The following is a 14,525-nucleotide window of genomic DNA, read 5'->3' as shown; positions in this document are numbered from 1 at the left end:
GAGTGAATTGGTGGATGGGAGTGTGAGTAGCTGAATGGGCTGATGAGTGCGTGAGGGGGTCCCCAGCAAGCAGGGCAGATGTACCTGGATGAGCCGACAGCTGTGTCCTGAGACCAGCTGGGCCTTGGCCCGGAACCGCTTGATGGAGAACATGTCCAGAATGCCCTCCCAGGGTGGTGGGCAGGGCAGGACCTTTGTGGGCACAGGAGGCATCTGAAGCCCAGATAGAGGAACCCTAGAGGGAGAGACAGAAACAGGGCCAGGCAGAGCGGGCCATCAGGACTTCCCCAGAACCTCCTTTCTTTCCTTTCAAAGCAGGTTCTGTGTCCCCACTGTGCAGCTAGAACATCAGTCCAAGCTTGGCCTGGTGCAGAGAGCAACCAGAAGGCTGGGATAATTCATACCATTGCACGGATGGGGAAACGGAGGCTCTCAGAGGAGGGAAGACTTACCCAAGATCATACAGAAAGAAAAGCCCTGCGGCAGCTGGCCCAACTGGTGGTCTCCCCACTTCCCCAACTCTGCTGCAGTGTCCACCTCCCTGCTCCCAGCCCCACCTGTCCTGGGGCTCCGTGGAAGGCATCTCCCTGGCTTTGGGCATCTCTGGAGCTGGGCTTGGGACTCTCTGGAAGACACTGCCCCCACCATTCCCGGTGAGGGAGCCTGGCAGCTCGCTCGAGAGTTCACAGTCTGCAGACAGGAGCGGGGCAGGAGCTGAAACAGGCAGGCGGTGAGACTGGAGCCCGCCCAGGGCTTTGGAGCCAGGTTCGAGCCAGGCACCCCCATTCTGCCACCTTCTCCCTGCTGCTGCTGAGCCCCACACTCCATTCCAGCTGGCCCACCCCCCACGCCCCTCCTGTGCCCTCTCCCACCCGTGCAGATGCGGCAGTTGGGGTCTAGGAAGTGGTACTCGTGCTGCTCCGTGGTGTCTTCTGACGGGGCAGGCAGAGTCGGTGGACAGCAGTCCATGGACACCATCGGTTCCTGGGGGCAGAGGAGAGGCCAGACTGTGAAGGTGGCTAGGAAAGCTAGGGAGCCCTCCATGGACAGGGGGGTGTGGCTTATTTTTCTCAGTAATACTTTTTTTAAATTACAAAAGTGCCATGAACTTGTGAAGAAAATTTGGAAAACACCAAAAAATTGAGTTAAAAAATCACCTCTTGTCCCACTGCTCAGACACAAGTGTTGATATTCTGGGTATATTTTTCTATTCATAGTGTTGAGGGGGTCCTTTAACTATAACAGGGGTCAATTATTCAAATTAATATGCTCTTTATAGCCGGGCTCGGTGGCTCAGCCTGTAATCCCGCGCCTTTGGGAGGTTGAGGTGAGTGGATTGCCTGAGCCTGCGGGTTCGAGACCCGCCTGAGCAGGCGAGACCTCATCTCTACAATAAATCAAAAAATTAGCTGGGCGTGGTAGCGCGCGCCTGTAATTCTGGCTACTCGGAAAGCTGAGGAGGAAGGATCACCGGAGCCCAGCAGGTCAAGGCTGCGGTGACCGGGAGCGGCCGTTGCACTTCAGTCTGGGCGACAGAGTGAGACTCCAACTCAAAAAAAAAAAAAAAATATGCTCTTTATGTCCACTGATAATCAGCAGAAGCATCTGCACACTTTATAGCCCTGTAGACACTGCACTCATGGGGTGGACTGTGGTGTACGCATCACCCCCCTTGCTATGCTTTTGGGTCATTTCCAGGTCTTCACTATTATAAATAGCACGGAGGACATCTTTGTGCAGAGAGTGTTTTCCTAAACTTTAAATGATTTCCTTAGGACAAGTTCTCAGAAGCAGATGACAGAATCAGGGAGAAGGCATATTTTAAAGATGCTTGATGTCTATTGCCAAATCACTTTTTTCCCTCATACTAGAAATAGCTTTAAACATGAAATAGTCATTGCTTTGGGAAGGTTTAAGAAAATCTTCAAACTCTACTCTTATGTTATAAACCACCTCCAGAGCAGCCCCAAAGCACAGGCTTGGGAGTCTGACAGCCGGGGTGCAGATCTCAGCTCCACCACCCACATGGCGTGACCTTGGGTAGATGGTCCCCGGCGTCTCACCCCAGAAATGGACATGGGAATAGCATCTACCTCTAGGCCACTGTGAGGTTTGAATGAGGGCACATAGTAGGTGTTCAATAAAGCAACTGTCATCATGTGTTGTTTTCCCCTCCCCTGCCCTTCCCTGCCACCTACTCCCTTCCTCTCTTGGGGCTACGAGCTGCTCCCCCTACATTTCCACTTAGTTTGTTGAGGGGGTACAGACTGGTTTGGGCTGGGAACCAGCCACACTCTTTAGGGCTCCTCTCTGCACAGGTAGAGGTTCTTATGGTCATTGGCCTGAATATTAATTGGGAAGGTGAGGGAACAGGGATTTCTGTCTCTCGTGTTCACTGCCATTCCCCAGCACCTAGAACTGTGCCTGGCACCCAGTAGGTGCTACACCAGCCAGTATGTACTGAGGGAATGAATATGGGCCAAGGGGCCTGCCTGTACCTCTCTCTGGGACACACAGCTGATTAGACCCAGGTGAACATGCGACCCGTGGAACACCCAGCCACAGCCAGAGATACCACGGGAGCTTCTGGTTGGCTGCAGGAGGCTGAGGTGATGGCTTCCTTGAAGCCGGGGATGCCGTGCCAACAGGCAGGCTGTGAGCAAGGAGGAGAAGCCAAGGGGGAAGGAGCAGGACTTGAGGACGTGGCACGTCCCCAGATGCAAGGGGAGAGCTAGACCCTGTTGGCTTCCAGATCCCAGGGCAAGCAGGTTCCAGGCAGCCCTCTGGACCAACTGCCCTGAGGGCGGGTGGTCCCCTGCCTGGAGCATCCCTGAACGGGTCCACCGAACAGAGTGGGTCTCTGTTCCTTACTGGGGAACAGTATGGCACCCTGCTTCTTCGCCAGAGATCTGGACAGCATGGCTGAGGCTATGGATGACTGTGGCGATGGGACTTGGTACCGTTCATGCAGGTGCCTTGAGGTTAAGCAAAAAGGAGGGGGTCCAGCCTTCCCGTGGGGCTGTCTCACTCGGTGCTCCCCTGGACTCTGTGCAGGAAAGATCACTGTTCCTGCTTTTTTGTTGTTTTTTTAGAGAGAGGGTATCACTTTGTTGTCCAGACTGGAGTACTGTGGTAAAATCAGAGCTCACTGTAATCTTGAGCTCTTGGGGGCTCCAGCAATCCTCCTGCCTCAGTTTCCCAAGAAGTTGAAACTACAGGCACACGACACCATGCCCAGACAATTTTTTAAAGTTTTCAGAGAGGCGAGGTCTTGCTGTGTTGCCCGGGTTGGTCTCAAGCTTGTGGGCTCAAGCAATGTTCCTGCCTTGGCCTCCCAAAGTTCCAAAGGGATTATAGGCCTGAGCCGTCGCGCCCGGCCCACGGGCTCCGTTTTATCACGAATAAGGTGGGCCTCACAGCAGTAGGATGGCTTGCCCAAGGCCACACAGCTGGTGAGGCGAGGCCTGGGCCCCCCGCCCACGGGCCCTGCCTGGCACCAGGTGAGCCCCCCGCTTGCCACCAGATCCTCCAGGCTCAGTGTCTGGTCCAGGTCCCGCTGGATCTCGACTTCGCCCTTATGGGTCCGCTTGGAGGCTGGAAGGCCGCACACCTCCATCTGTAGCCGCTCAATGATCTCCAGGCCCTGAGGAGGTGGTGCAGTCCAAGTTCAGCCAGTGCAGGGGGTCTCTGGCCACCAAGCGTTCGAGTGCCCCCTTCCTCTCTCAGGCCCCTCTCCCGAGGCTCCCCTTCCAAGCTCTTCCCTGCCTCCACACTTGTGCTTCTGCCGTTCTCCTCCCTGGGGAAACCCTCCACCCCCCGGTCCCGCCTCTCCCTATTCCACTCATTTGTCCTTCAGCTGATGTCCTGCCTCCTCCAGGACTTCACTCACAAGTCAACTCTGCCTCTGACTGGGCACCTCACCCTCTGCCCTGGCAAGGTGTGGCATAGTTGAAAGAGTGCAGGCTCTGGCGTCCCTCCCGGGCCATTACTTAAGAGTCACAAGGCATCAGGGCCTTGGGCGAGCACTCGGCTGCCCTAAGCCTCAGTTTATCTGTTCTGTGGGAATTAAATTAAAAGCCCTGTATTAAACACCTGCAGAGTGCTTAGCCTGGAGCATGGCTCACAGCAAATGCTGGTTGTGATTTTTACTGTTGATCAATGTCTATCTGAAGTCTTTCTTGAAAGCCTGTATCTCCTTGTCTAACACCCCTGGAGGACAGGAGTCCTATCCTCCCTGGCAGGGCCGGCTTCGTGGACATAAGACCCGTGCAGTCACACAGGGAAAGGACCTTGGAGGGGCCCACACTTGGCTGAGCCATCATCACCTTGAACAAAGGGCCCCGTCCATTTTGCGCTGGCCCACACAAACTACGTGGCCAGTCCTGGCCCCTGGCCCCCACAGTGCCTGGGCAGGAGCGCAGCCTACAGTGGACAGATTCACCGGATGGACTCTGTTATTAGTTCCAGTCAGCCCCGTGTCTTCCAGCCCCTGCATGAGTCCCTTCCTCTCTCACGGGGCCACCCGTGAGAAGCATCAGGGGAGCCTCCTCCAAAGCCTGCCCAGTGCCACACCTTTCCCATCCCTGAGCAGTCCCCAAGCAGGCAGAGCCCACGGACGCAGGGCGCGGGGACGCGACCGTGAAGCGTGGGGTCCCAGGAAGGCCTCCGAACTCCTCCAGGGCATCCAAGGCTGGGAGGGAGGGGGCACCTCGAGGGATGACCCCGTGGACGGTTGGCGGCCACCCCAGAATCCAGGGTCTGGACAGTGACCCTCTCTTCCTCGTCCCCTCCAGCCCAGCTCCAGAGAAAATGAAGTGTGTCGCCTCCCTGCCGAGCTCTCTGTCCCCAGTCCCTTACATTGCTGCCTCTTTTCCTAGCTTTCTTGTGGGGCAGGTCTCTCTGACTTTCTCCCCGTCCATCCTCCTCTATCCTTGTTTCTGTGTTTCTCTCCAACTACCTCCTCCCTCTACCCTCTGTCTGTCTCGGTCCCTCCCTCTTCCACCTTCGGGCCACCTTCTCCCCTCAAGTCCTGCCGCCTATCCAGACCCTTCAGATAGAATCAACAGCTCACCTTTTTCCCCTCCTGGTCCCGCCAGCGGGCCAGCTCCTGGGGCGCCAGCTGGATGGAGCTCATCCTCACCAGGTGGTGGGGGGTGACATCTCCGTGAACCACTCTGAGAAACAGGTCCTGCGGGCCCGGGGCACAGGGCTGCACCACTCCGCTCCGAGAGTCCCCACCCCAGCATCCTGCCAGGCCCTCGGAGGGAGGCCCTGGCCCAATCTGGAGCCCCGCTCACCGGGTTCCTGGGGTCCCGCAGGTTGAACAACAGGCTGCGGTACTTGGCCTTGTAGCGGCAGCTGGTGCCTTGTGTCAGGTCAAAGAGGGCTGCCTCGATGTCGGCGGTGATGCCCTCCACCGCCTCCTCACTCAGCGCCAGGTCTGGGAACTCCCGAAGGCTGCAGGGTCCAGGGCAGGCCGTGGGCACTGAGCCCGTGGGTCTATCCGGGCCCGTGGCGCCAGAGGGACACAGATGGGTGGGGGACAGGGCCCGAGCCACCTTGTTTCTGTCAGGGGCATTTTCCTCCAGGAACCGAGTTATTCTTGCCCCACCTCAGCGAGGAAAATGCCATCATTCTCCACTTACAGCGGGGGAGACTGAGGCTCAGGGGTGGGGCCCGCTCAGGGGCACGTGATCAGTGGCAAGAGCAAGATCTGAATCCAGGTCATCTGACTCCTCAGTGCAGGCCCTGGCCCCGGCCAGTGGATCTGGCCCTGGCCAGTGAATCTGGGGGTATATGTGGAGGGGAGGAAGCCTGGGGGGCAAGGCATCAGTCAGGGGAAGGGACAGAGCCCTGGCCCTGGATGTAACCCTGAATCTGTCACTGACTTGCTGTGTGGCTTTTGCAAAGTCCTGCCTTCTCTGGGCCGCAGTCTCACCATCAGTCAACAAAAGCTCTGGCTCGGCTCTCTGAGCTGCTCCCAGCACAGACTCTCGTTGTGTCTGAAAGCGTTTGCTGTGGGTGACATCCGTGAGGACCTAAGCTGAGAGCTGCAGCAGCTGAGTGGGAGGCACAACCTTGAAGCCAGAGAGACCCACGTTCAAACGTCAGCCCTTCACTGGCTCTTGGTGTGGGCAAGTGACCTCACAGCTACCAGATGGGCTTGGGCATGCACCCCGAAGCCCTCAGAACGTGGCAGGTGCCCCAGGGGGCAGGGGCGTGCTAGGGCAGCCGCTAGGATGTCGGGGAAGTGGGGAGCCAGGACTTACCGACTCCACAGCACCTCCTGCATGGTGCGGACCACAGTGCCCCGTACTCTGCAATCCAGAGGTAGCTTCTCCTGTTGGAGCTGAGCTGTGGGCAGAGAGAGTTGCGGGCTTCCAGGGAGTGCCCAGGGAATGGAGGGGGGTGGACACAAGGCTTAGGCGGACAAGAGAGGGGTCTCACCCTCAGGAACCCCTGCACCCCCATCTGTCTGGGAGCTGAGCCCAGGTGGCCAGCAGTCCCCATCCCTTTGGGGAAGGGCTGTAAGTTGATAGGGTCAGGGGAGAGCTGACCCGAATCCTCCCCAGTCCCCAGTAGTCTCGGGAGGACAGGGGGCAGCAGAAAGGCACCCTCCATGGCCCTTCACCTGCATCCTCTGTCCCTTGCTGCTGAGGCTCCTCCCCTTCAGCCTCCACTAGGCCGCTCTGTAAGGAAGGGGTGAGGAGCTGAGATTGTGCCTGCGGGCCCAGACTTTGGCCCAGGGAACGCTGCTTCCCCCAGTCACCTCCCACTCCCACGTCCTCCCTGACCCACACTCCCGCTCGGGCAGGGGCAGCAGCACCCACTTGAGGACACTCAGCATCAGAGGTGAGGTCCCCCAGGGGCAAGGAACAGCTTCTCTGAGGGGGGAAGGGATCCGAGAGGCCACCGGAGTCCCGTGCTGTACCTCCTGAAGGCGGTGGCCGGAAAACCTTGGGGCAGCAGGACGTGCTGGTGGGCCAGGAACTGAGGCCACCGCTCCCTTTCCAGATGCACTGGAGACCCCACCCCTCCCTCCTCTGGTCAAGTTCCTGAACTCAGGGGTGCAGAAGAAAGAGCACACAGAGCCCAGGCCAGCCAGACTACAGCCTCTGGCTAGTGGTCTGTGTAAACATGACACCCTGTCTCTGAGCCTCAGTGACACCTCTGTGAATCAGGCATGGAGGTGCCTCTCTCAAGAAGGATTAAGTGACATCACCTGTCCTGTACCTGGCATACAGTGGGGCCCTGAGCCACGGGCCTTTCCTTCCTCCTAAGCCTCTGAGCAGGCGAGGGTAAACTGGCCTCCATCAGGTCCTCGAGGGCCTCCAGCTTTGGTAGCAGCTGCCCCCCTGCCTGGCTGTGGCCCACAGCCCCCAGGAGCTGGATCACTGACCTGGAGCCCAGCTGCGGGCCAGACAGAGCTTCAGAGCCAAGCAGGGCCGGCTGCTGCCCCCACCTCCAAGAGCCCTCAAGAGTGTCCTAGTCCCCACTGTATTTCCAGCGTCTGGAGAAGGCCTGACACACAGAAGTGTTCGACAAATTGCTTGCTGACTGACAAGCCTCTGTCCCAGGGGTGGAGCCTGTCTTCATTCCTGTCCTCTCGACTCCCCCTGTGAACCCCCAGCTACTCTCAGAGTTAACTGTACCCTGTGCTAGGACCCTTCTCACCTCCCTTCTGACCGAAGATGCATCTCATCAGGAGGGACACACCCTGTTCCGACTCCTTGTCCTGCTCAAAGCTCTGTCATGGCCCTTTCAGGGGGCCACTGACTTGCTCTCTGCCCCTCCCCTGCAGCAGCTGTGTGCAGCTACCACCCCCTCTGTAAGGCTGCTGACTGCCCCTCGATTGCCCCTGAGAGAAATCCCATCATGACCATTTTAAGGTGCTGAGTAGTTTTGATCCTCGAATAGGCTACAGAATCTATTCTGCTCCCATTTTTGCTATGGCTTCCAGGAAGCTCAGTGTTAACTGTGAGCCTAGCAGTTGCATCTTCCCAGGATTGGTAGAGAGTGAGGGGCTGTTGTAACAATATTTCACCTTCTCCTTCCCTCCACCTTTTCTTGCTTCCTTTAGGCTTTTATCCCATTTTAAGTGTGTTTTGATTCTTTTAATTTCTTGCAAACCATAAGGAATTATTGAAAGCAGGTGGGTCTGAACACTAATCCTTGAATCATGAAATGGTCAGGTTCCAAGATTTGGGGGAAACTGGAAGTCTTGAGGCAGGCCAGGGGGACTAAGATTGCCTCTGCTGTGGAGGACCCGTCCTATCCCATCCCTCTGAGGAAAGGAAGAAAGAAGGGCATAACAAAAAGTGAAAACCTACATAACATACACGCTTCACCCCAAGGGGCATTTTCATTTCCTCCTTGGAGAGAAAAAGGATACAAAGTTAGAATTCAGAGGACCCAGTAACCCCACGGTAGGGAATTCACACACAAAAAATACACCTTTTTTGAAATTGTGTGTTCAGTGTTCACTGAGTTGGCATTTATAACAAACAAGTTGGGTGCCATCCAACATCCATCAGGGGAAAAATGGTTAATAAATAGTGACTGTGTGGCTATTTTTTTTTTTAGTTGGAGTTTCACTCTTGTCACCCAGGCTGGAGCACAGTGGCATCCTCACAGCCACCATAGCCTTGATCTGCTGGGCTTAGGTGATCTTTCCACCTCAGCCTTCCAAGTAGCTGGAACTACAGATGCATACCACCAAGCCCAGCTAGTTTTTTTGTGATTTATTGTAGAGATGAGGTCTCACCAAATTACCCAGGCTGGTCTTGAACCCTCAGGCTCAGAAGTCCTCTCACCTCGGCCTTCCAAAGTGCTGTGATTACAGGCTGAGCCACTGCACCCGGCCTGTGTGGTTATTTTATTTTATTTTATTTTATTGAGTTGGAGTCTCCCTCCGTCGTCCAGGCTGGAGTGCACTGGCACATTCATGTCCACCCCAGCGTTGACCTGCTGGGCGCAAGACGATCCTTCCACCTCAGCCTTCCAAGTAACTGAACAACAGGCACACACTACCATGACTGGCTTATTTATTTATTTATATTTATTTATTTTTTTAGTTGGAGTCTCACTCAGTCGCCCAGACTGGACTGCAGTGGCCGCTCCCGGCCACCGCAGCCTCGCCTGGGCTCCAGCGATCCTTCCGCAATTTTTTAATTTATTGTAGAGATGAGGTCTCACCAAGTTGCCCAATCTGGTTTCGAGCCCGTGGGCTCAGGCAATCCCCCTACCTCGGCCTCCCAAAGTGCTGGGATTACAGACTTGAGCCACCGTGCCCGGCCTGTGTGGGTATTTTAAGGGGTGAAGGAGTCATAATAAAAGTACCATGAAGCACATTCATGCATGATCCTACAGAGGTCTCAAACCAATACCATGAGGTATATACTATTTTCATCCCCATTTTACAGATGAGGAAACTACATCTCAGAGAGGATCTGAAACATCCTATAACTACTAAACTTCAGTGCTAATATTAGAATCTAGTGCTGACACCAAAACTCAAGCAGCTACTGCTGGATTATGTGGAGACGTGGAAAGATTCATGGAAAGATGTCATGAAGTATTATTAAGAGAAAAAAAAGAAAAGAAAAATAGGTTGCAGAACAATATCTGTTGTATAAGCCCATTTATGTAAATATATATTTATAGATGCATAACAGAGGTTATCTCTGGGGAATGAAATTCCAGGGAGACTTTCACTTTCTACTTGTAGACATTTGGGTATTCATGTTATTCAAAGCGAGCATGTATTTCTTTTATAACCAGAAACATATTTTTTATTAAAAACAAGTTCAGAACAATATGTGTAGTGTGCTACCATTTTCGTTACAGAAAGAATGAATTTTTAAATTTGTATTTGCTTGAATATGCATAATATATCTCTGGAAGTATCCGTAAGAATCCAATAACCCAAGCTGCTGGTAGCAAGGGGCTGGAAGCTGGGGAGGAGGTTGTTCCCTTCTTTTCTTTTTTTTTTTTATTTGAATCATGGAAATGAATCAGACTTTCAAAAAAGTAAATTGAGAAAGAGGGAGGAAAAAAAAAAGAAAACGAGATCTGGGAAGAAAGGAGCAGGAAAAAGATATTAAGACGGGCCCTTCACAGTTTAAAGCCACTGGCCGGCCCTTGTCTCCTGGGTCCTTCCACAGCGGCATGAGCTCTAACAAAACAGGCAGCAGAACCAGACGAGCAGAGACTTCAGATCCTGGACTTACCAGACCAGAATACAAAATATGTATATATGATATGTGGAAAGAAATAAAATAAGGAGTCGAACATACGAGTGAAGGACAAAAAACTCTACAAAACAGCCAGGCAGATCTGGATGGGGACCAAACAGAACTTCTGGAAACGAAAAATACAATAATAATAATAATTAAAGTTTGAAACTCAATGTATAGGTTTAATAACATGTTAGACACAGCTGAAACAATTTAGTGAACTGGAAGACAGCTTTAAAGAAATTATCCATAATATTCACAGCACAGAGTCTGTGAAACACAGTCATAAAGACACAAAAGATAGAGTGAAAAGGACTAATTAATCTAACTAAAGTTCCAGGAAGAGGGAGGAGACAGAATGGGGCAGAGGCAGTATCTGAAGACATACGGCTAGAAGTATTCCAGAATTGATAAAAGACTAGCAATTCACAGATTCAAAAAGTTGGGTAAATTTCAAACAGGATAAACAAAAGGAAATCCACACCTAGACATATCAACACCAATGATAAAGAGATCCTACAAGCATAAAAGAGAAAGAAAAAAAAAACCTAACGCCTTAAAAGCACTTAAAACGTGCGACTAGTGCTTTACGTATTAATTCATTTCATCCTCACCACAATCCTATGAGGTAGGTACTGGTACTATTATTGCTCACATTTTGCAAAAGAGAAAACTGAGGCACAGAGAGATTAAGCAGCTTGCCCAACGTCACACAGCTAGTAAACCAAAGGACTGGAATTTAAATCCAGACAGTCTGATTCCGGAGTAGTTAAAGGACACACCTTTAACTAGTATGCTACATAATGCTATATAACTCACTAAAAGACATTTTTTATATAAAGGAATGACAATTGGACTAACAGCTAACTTCTCAATGGTAACCATGAAAAGCAAAACTGAAAAATAACACTTTCAATGTGCTTAAAGAAAATAACTATCAGTTACAGACCCAGACAAAATAGTTTTTAAGAATAAGGAAGAAATAAAGATATTACTTCTTAACCAAGAAAGTTATTGTTTTTCTTGATAAGTTTATTTTGCTCAACAAACAAAATGCTAAAAGATAAGGCAGAAGGAAGGAAAAATGATCCCAGGTAGAAAAGCTGAGATAAAAGGAGGAATTCTGAGCAAAGAAAATGATGAATATGTTGTTAAATCTAAATAGACCTTGATTATACAAAGCTATGACAGTGTGTAATATGGGAGATTAAAAAAATAAGATAGTGCCAATAGCACACACATTAAGAAGGTGCAGGCTTAGAATCACAGCATTCCTGAGATCCTTCTATCATTTCAGAAGAAGATAAAGACTGTAACTACCTTTATACTTTGTTAGGTATTCATATTAAAATTTCTACGAGAACCACCAAAAAACTGTAAACAGGGCGTATGAAACTTCTAAACTCCTGGAGAGATAAAAAGGAGTAACAAAAAAATAATCAATCCAAAAGGAGGCAATAAAAGGGGAGAAAGTATAGAAGGGCAAAATATATGCAAAGCCCAAAGTAAAATGGTAGGAATAGATGCAAATCAATCATTAACCACAACAAATGTAAATGAACTAATATCTCAGATAAAATAAAAATTATCAGACCTTTAAGAAAGAAAATACAATTATAAGATCCACTTCTAAAACATAATGATGGAAAAAGGTTAAAAGAATAAAATGGAACAATATATAAATAGGCAAATATCAACCAAAATAAAGCTTTATTAAAATCAACTAAAGCAGCCGGGCTCGGTGGCTCAGCCTGTAATCCTGCACCTTTCGGAGGCTGAGGTGAGTGAATTGCCTGAGCCCACGGGCTCAAGACCCGCCTGGGCAACTTGGCGAGACCTCATCTCTACAATAAATCAAAAATTAGCCGGGCTTGGTAGCACGCCCCTGTAGTTCCAGCTACTTGGAAGGCTGAGGCGGAAGGATCGCCGGAGCCCAGCAGGTCGAGGCTGTGGTGGCCGGGAGCAGCCACTGCACTCCAGTCTGGGCGACAGAGTGAGACTCCAACTCAAAAAAAAAAAAATCAACTAAAGCTATATTAATATCAGATAAAGCAAGCAAAAAATTGTTAGAAGCAAAGATCATACTACGTAATGCTAAGCAATTTCACCAGGAAGCTATAACATCTCTAAACTTATAAGCTTCTAATAACATGATCTCAAAAAAGATAAGACAAAAATTGGTAAAACTACAAGAGAAAAGACAAATCCATCATTATAGCAAGAAAATTCCATGTATTCCTCTATCAATAAATCAAGCTGGCAAAATAACCAGTAAAAATAATTAATGAAAACAATTAACAAGCTTAATCTGTGTGTGTCTAACGAATATTAATCCTAGTAACTACAAAATACATATTATTTTCCCATGTGCATGTAACATATATGAAAATTGAACACAGCCTGGGCCGTAAAGCAAATATCAACAAATTTCAAATTATTATTTTTCAGACCAGTAGTGCCCAAAAGAAATATAACATGAGTCACCTGTGTACTTTAGAATGTTCTAGTAGCCATATTTTAAAAAGTGAAATGAATGTTATAGAATAAAATTTAACTCAATATATACAAGATATTACCATTTCAACATGTAATCAATATCAAGATTTATTAATGAAATTTTTAACATTAGTTTTTTGTAGCAGGTCTTTGAAGTCTGGCATCTATTTTATATTTACGGTACCCCTCCCTTTGGACTAGCCACATTTCAAGGGCTCATAGACACAAGTGGCTAGTGACCACCATACTGGAAAACTCAGACAAAGATCACTTTTCGGGCCACAATATGATTAAAGTAGAAAGCAACAACAACAAAAACAACAAAATAATTTGCTTGGATATTAAGAAATACACTTCTAAGTAACATAGATCAGAGAAAAAAATGTAATTATAAAATATTGAGACTGAATGAGAATAAGAGACTACATATTAAAAATCTATGGATGCAGAAAAAGCAATAATTAAAAGGTTCACTTATAGCTTTAAATGATTTTATTAGAGTTTTTAAAAAGGCACAGCACTAATGAACTGATCATAATTTTTAAGATGTTATAAGCAACAAAATAAACTGAAAGAAAGGTGACATTAAAAACACACAACGGCCGGGCTTGGTGACTCAGTCTGTAATCCCGCGCCTTTGGGAGGCTGAGGTGAGTGGATTGCCTGAGACCACGGGTTCGAGACCCGCCTGGGCAACTTGGCAAGACCTCATCTCTACAGTAAATCAAAAAGTCAGCCGGGCGTGGTAGCGTGCACCTGTAGTTCCAGCTACTTGGAAGGCTGAGGCGGAAGAATCACCGGAGCCCAGCAGGCCGAGGCTGCGGTGGCCGGAAGCGGCCACTGCACTCCAGTCTGGGCGACAGAGTGAGACTCGAACTCAAAAAAAAAAAAACAAAAAAACACACAACGGAGAGAAAGGACAGACCTCCAAACTGGTTCTTCAGAAGGACTGAAAAAACTGACAAGTCTTTGGCAAAACTGACCAAGGAAGAGAGAAGGTACAACTAGACAATATTTGGAATAAATAATTACAAATACGCAGACATTAAAGGTAAGAGGCTATTGTGAAATACTGTATGCCAGCATGCCAATACACTTGAAGACTCAGATGGAATGGCTACATGTCTAAAAAAGTATAATTTAGCCGGGCTCGGTGGCTCAGCCTGTAATCCCGCGCCTTTGGGAGGCTGAGGTGAGTGGATTGCCTGAGCCCGCGGGTTTGAGACCCGCCTGGACAGCGAGACCTCATCTCTACAATAAATCAAAAAAAAAAAAATCAGCTGGGCGTGGTAGTGCATGCCTGTAATTCTGGCTACTTGGAAGGCTGAGGTAGAAGGACCACCGGAGCCCAGCAGGCGAGGCTGCGGTGGCCGGGAGCGGCCACTGCACTCCAGTCTGGGCGACAGTGAGACTCCAACTCAAAAAAAAAAAAAAAAAAGAGAGAAAATAATCTGTGATTCTTTGAACAAGACTAGCAAAACTTTGATACCAAAAACTCACAAGGATAGTATGGAACAACCCATTTTAGGCCAGTTAACTCATCAACTGAAATACAAAAGTTCCAGATAAAATATCAAAATGAATTCAGAAAATGTAAAAGAGATATAACATTATCAAGTTGAGTTTGTTCCAAGAAAACAAGAATAATTTAACATTTTTTTAAAAACCCAACTCCTATAATGCACACCTCTAATCCCAGCTCTTTGGGAGGCTGAGGCTGGAGGATAGCTTGAAGCCAGGAGTCTGTGTTCAGCCTTGGCAACACAGTGAGACCCCATCACTACAAAAATAGCT

At 49.5% G+C, this 14,525-nt stretch overlaps 1 protein-coding gene across 1 annotated transcript in view; it reads right to left on the bottom strand.

The window, feature by feature from the left end:
* SPOCD1 (SPOC domain containing 1) overlaps window positions 1–14,525 on the bottom strand; it is a 31,949-nt gene that overhangs the window by 2,564 nt on the left and 14,860 nt on the right. The window contains 11 exon segments of the mRNA XM_008066778.1: window positions 85–235; window positions 558–690; window positions 873–984; window positions 3,518–3,643; window positions 5,072–5,188; window positions 5,298–5,457; window positions 6,270–6,354; window positions 6,632–6,689; window positions 6,831–6,956; window positions 7,234–7,410; window positions 8,331–8,372. Coding sequence (XP_008064969.1) covers window positions 85–235; window positions 558–690; window positions 873–984; window positions 3,518–3,643; window positions 5,072–5,188; window positions 5,298–5,457; window positions 6,270–6,354; window positions 6,632–6,689; window positions 6,831–6,956; window positions 7,234–7,410; window positions 8,331–8,372 — 1,287 coding nt within the window.

Source organism: Carlito syrichta, unplaced genomic scaffold (genome assembly GCF_000164805.1).
Source record: "Carlito syrichta isolate Samal-C Ts95f unplaced genomic scaffold, Tarsius_syrichta-2.0.1 Scaffold309100, whole genome shotgun sequence".
In the NCBI taxonomy this organism is placed as follows: domain Eukaryota; kingdom Metazoa; phylum Chordata; class Mammalia; order Primates; family Tarsiidae; genus Carlito; species Carlito syrichta.
Note: the sequence above shows the minus strand (reverse complement) of the source record. Positions and strands in the feature narration are given on the sequence as shown.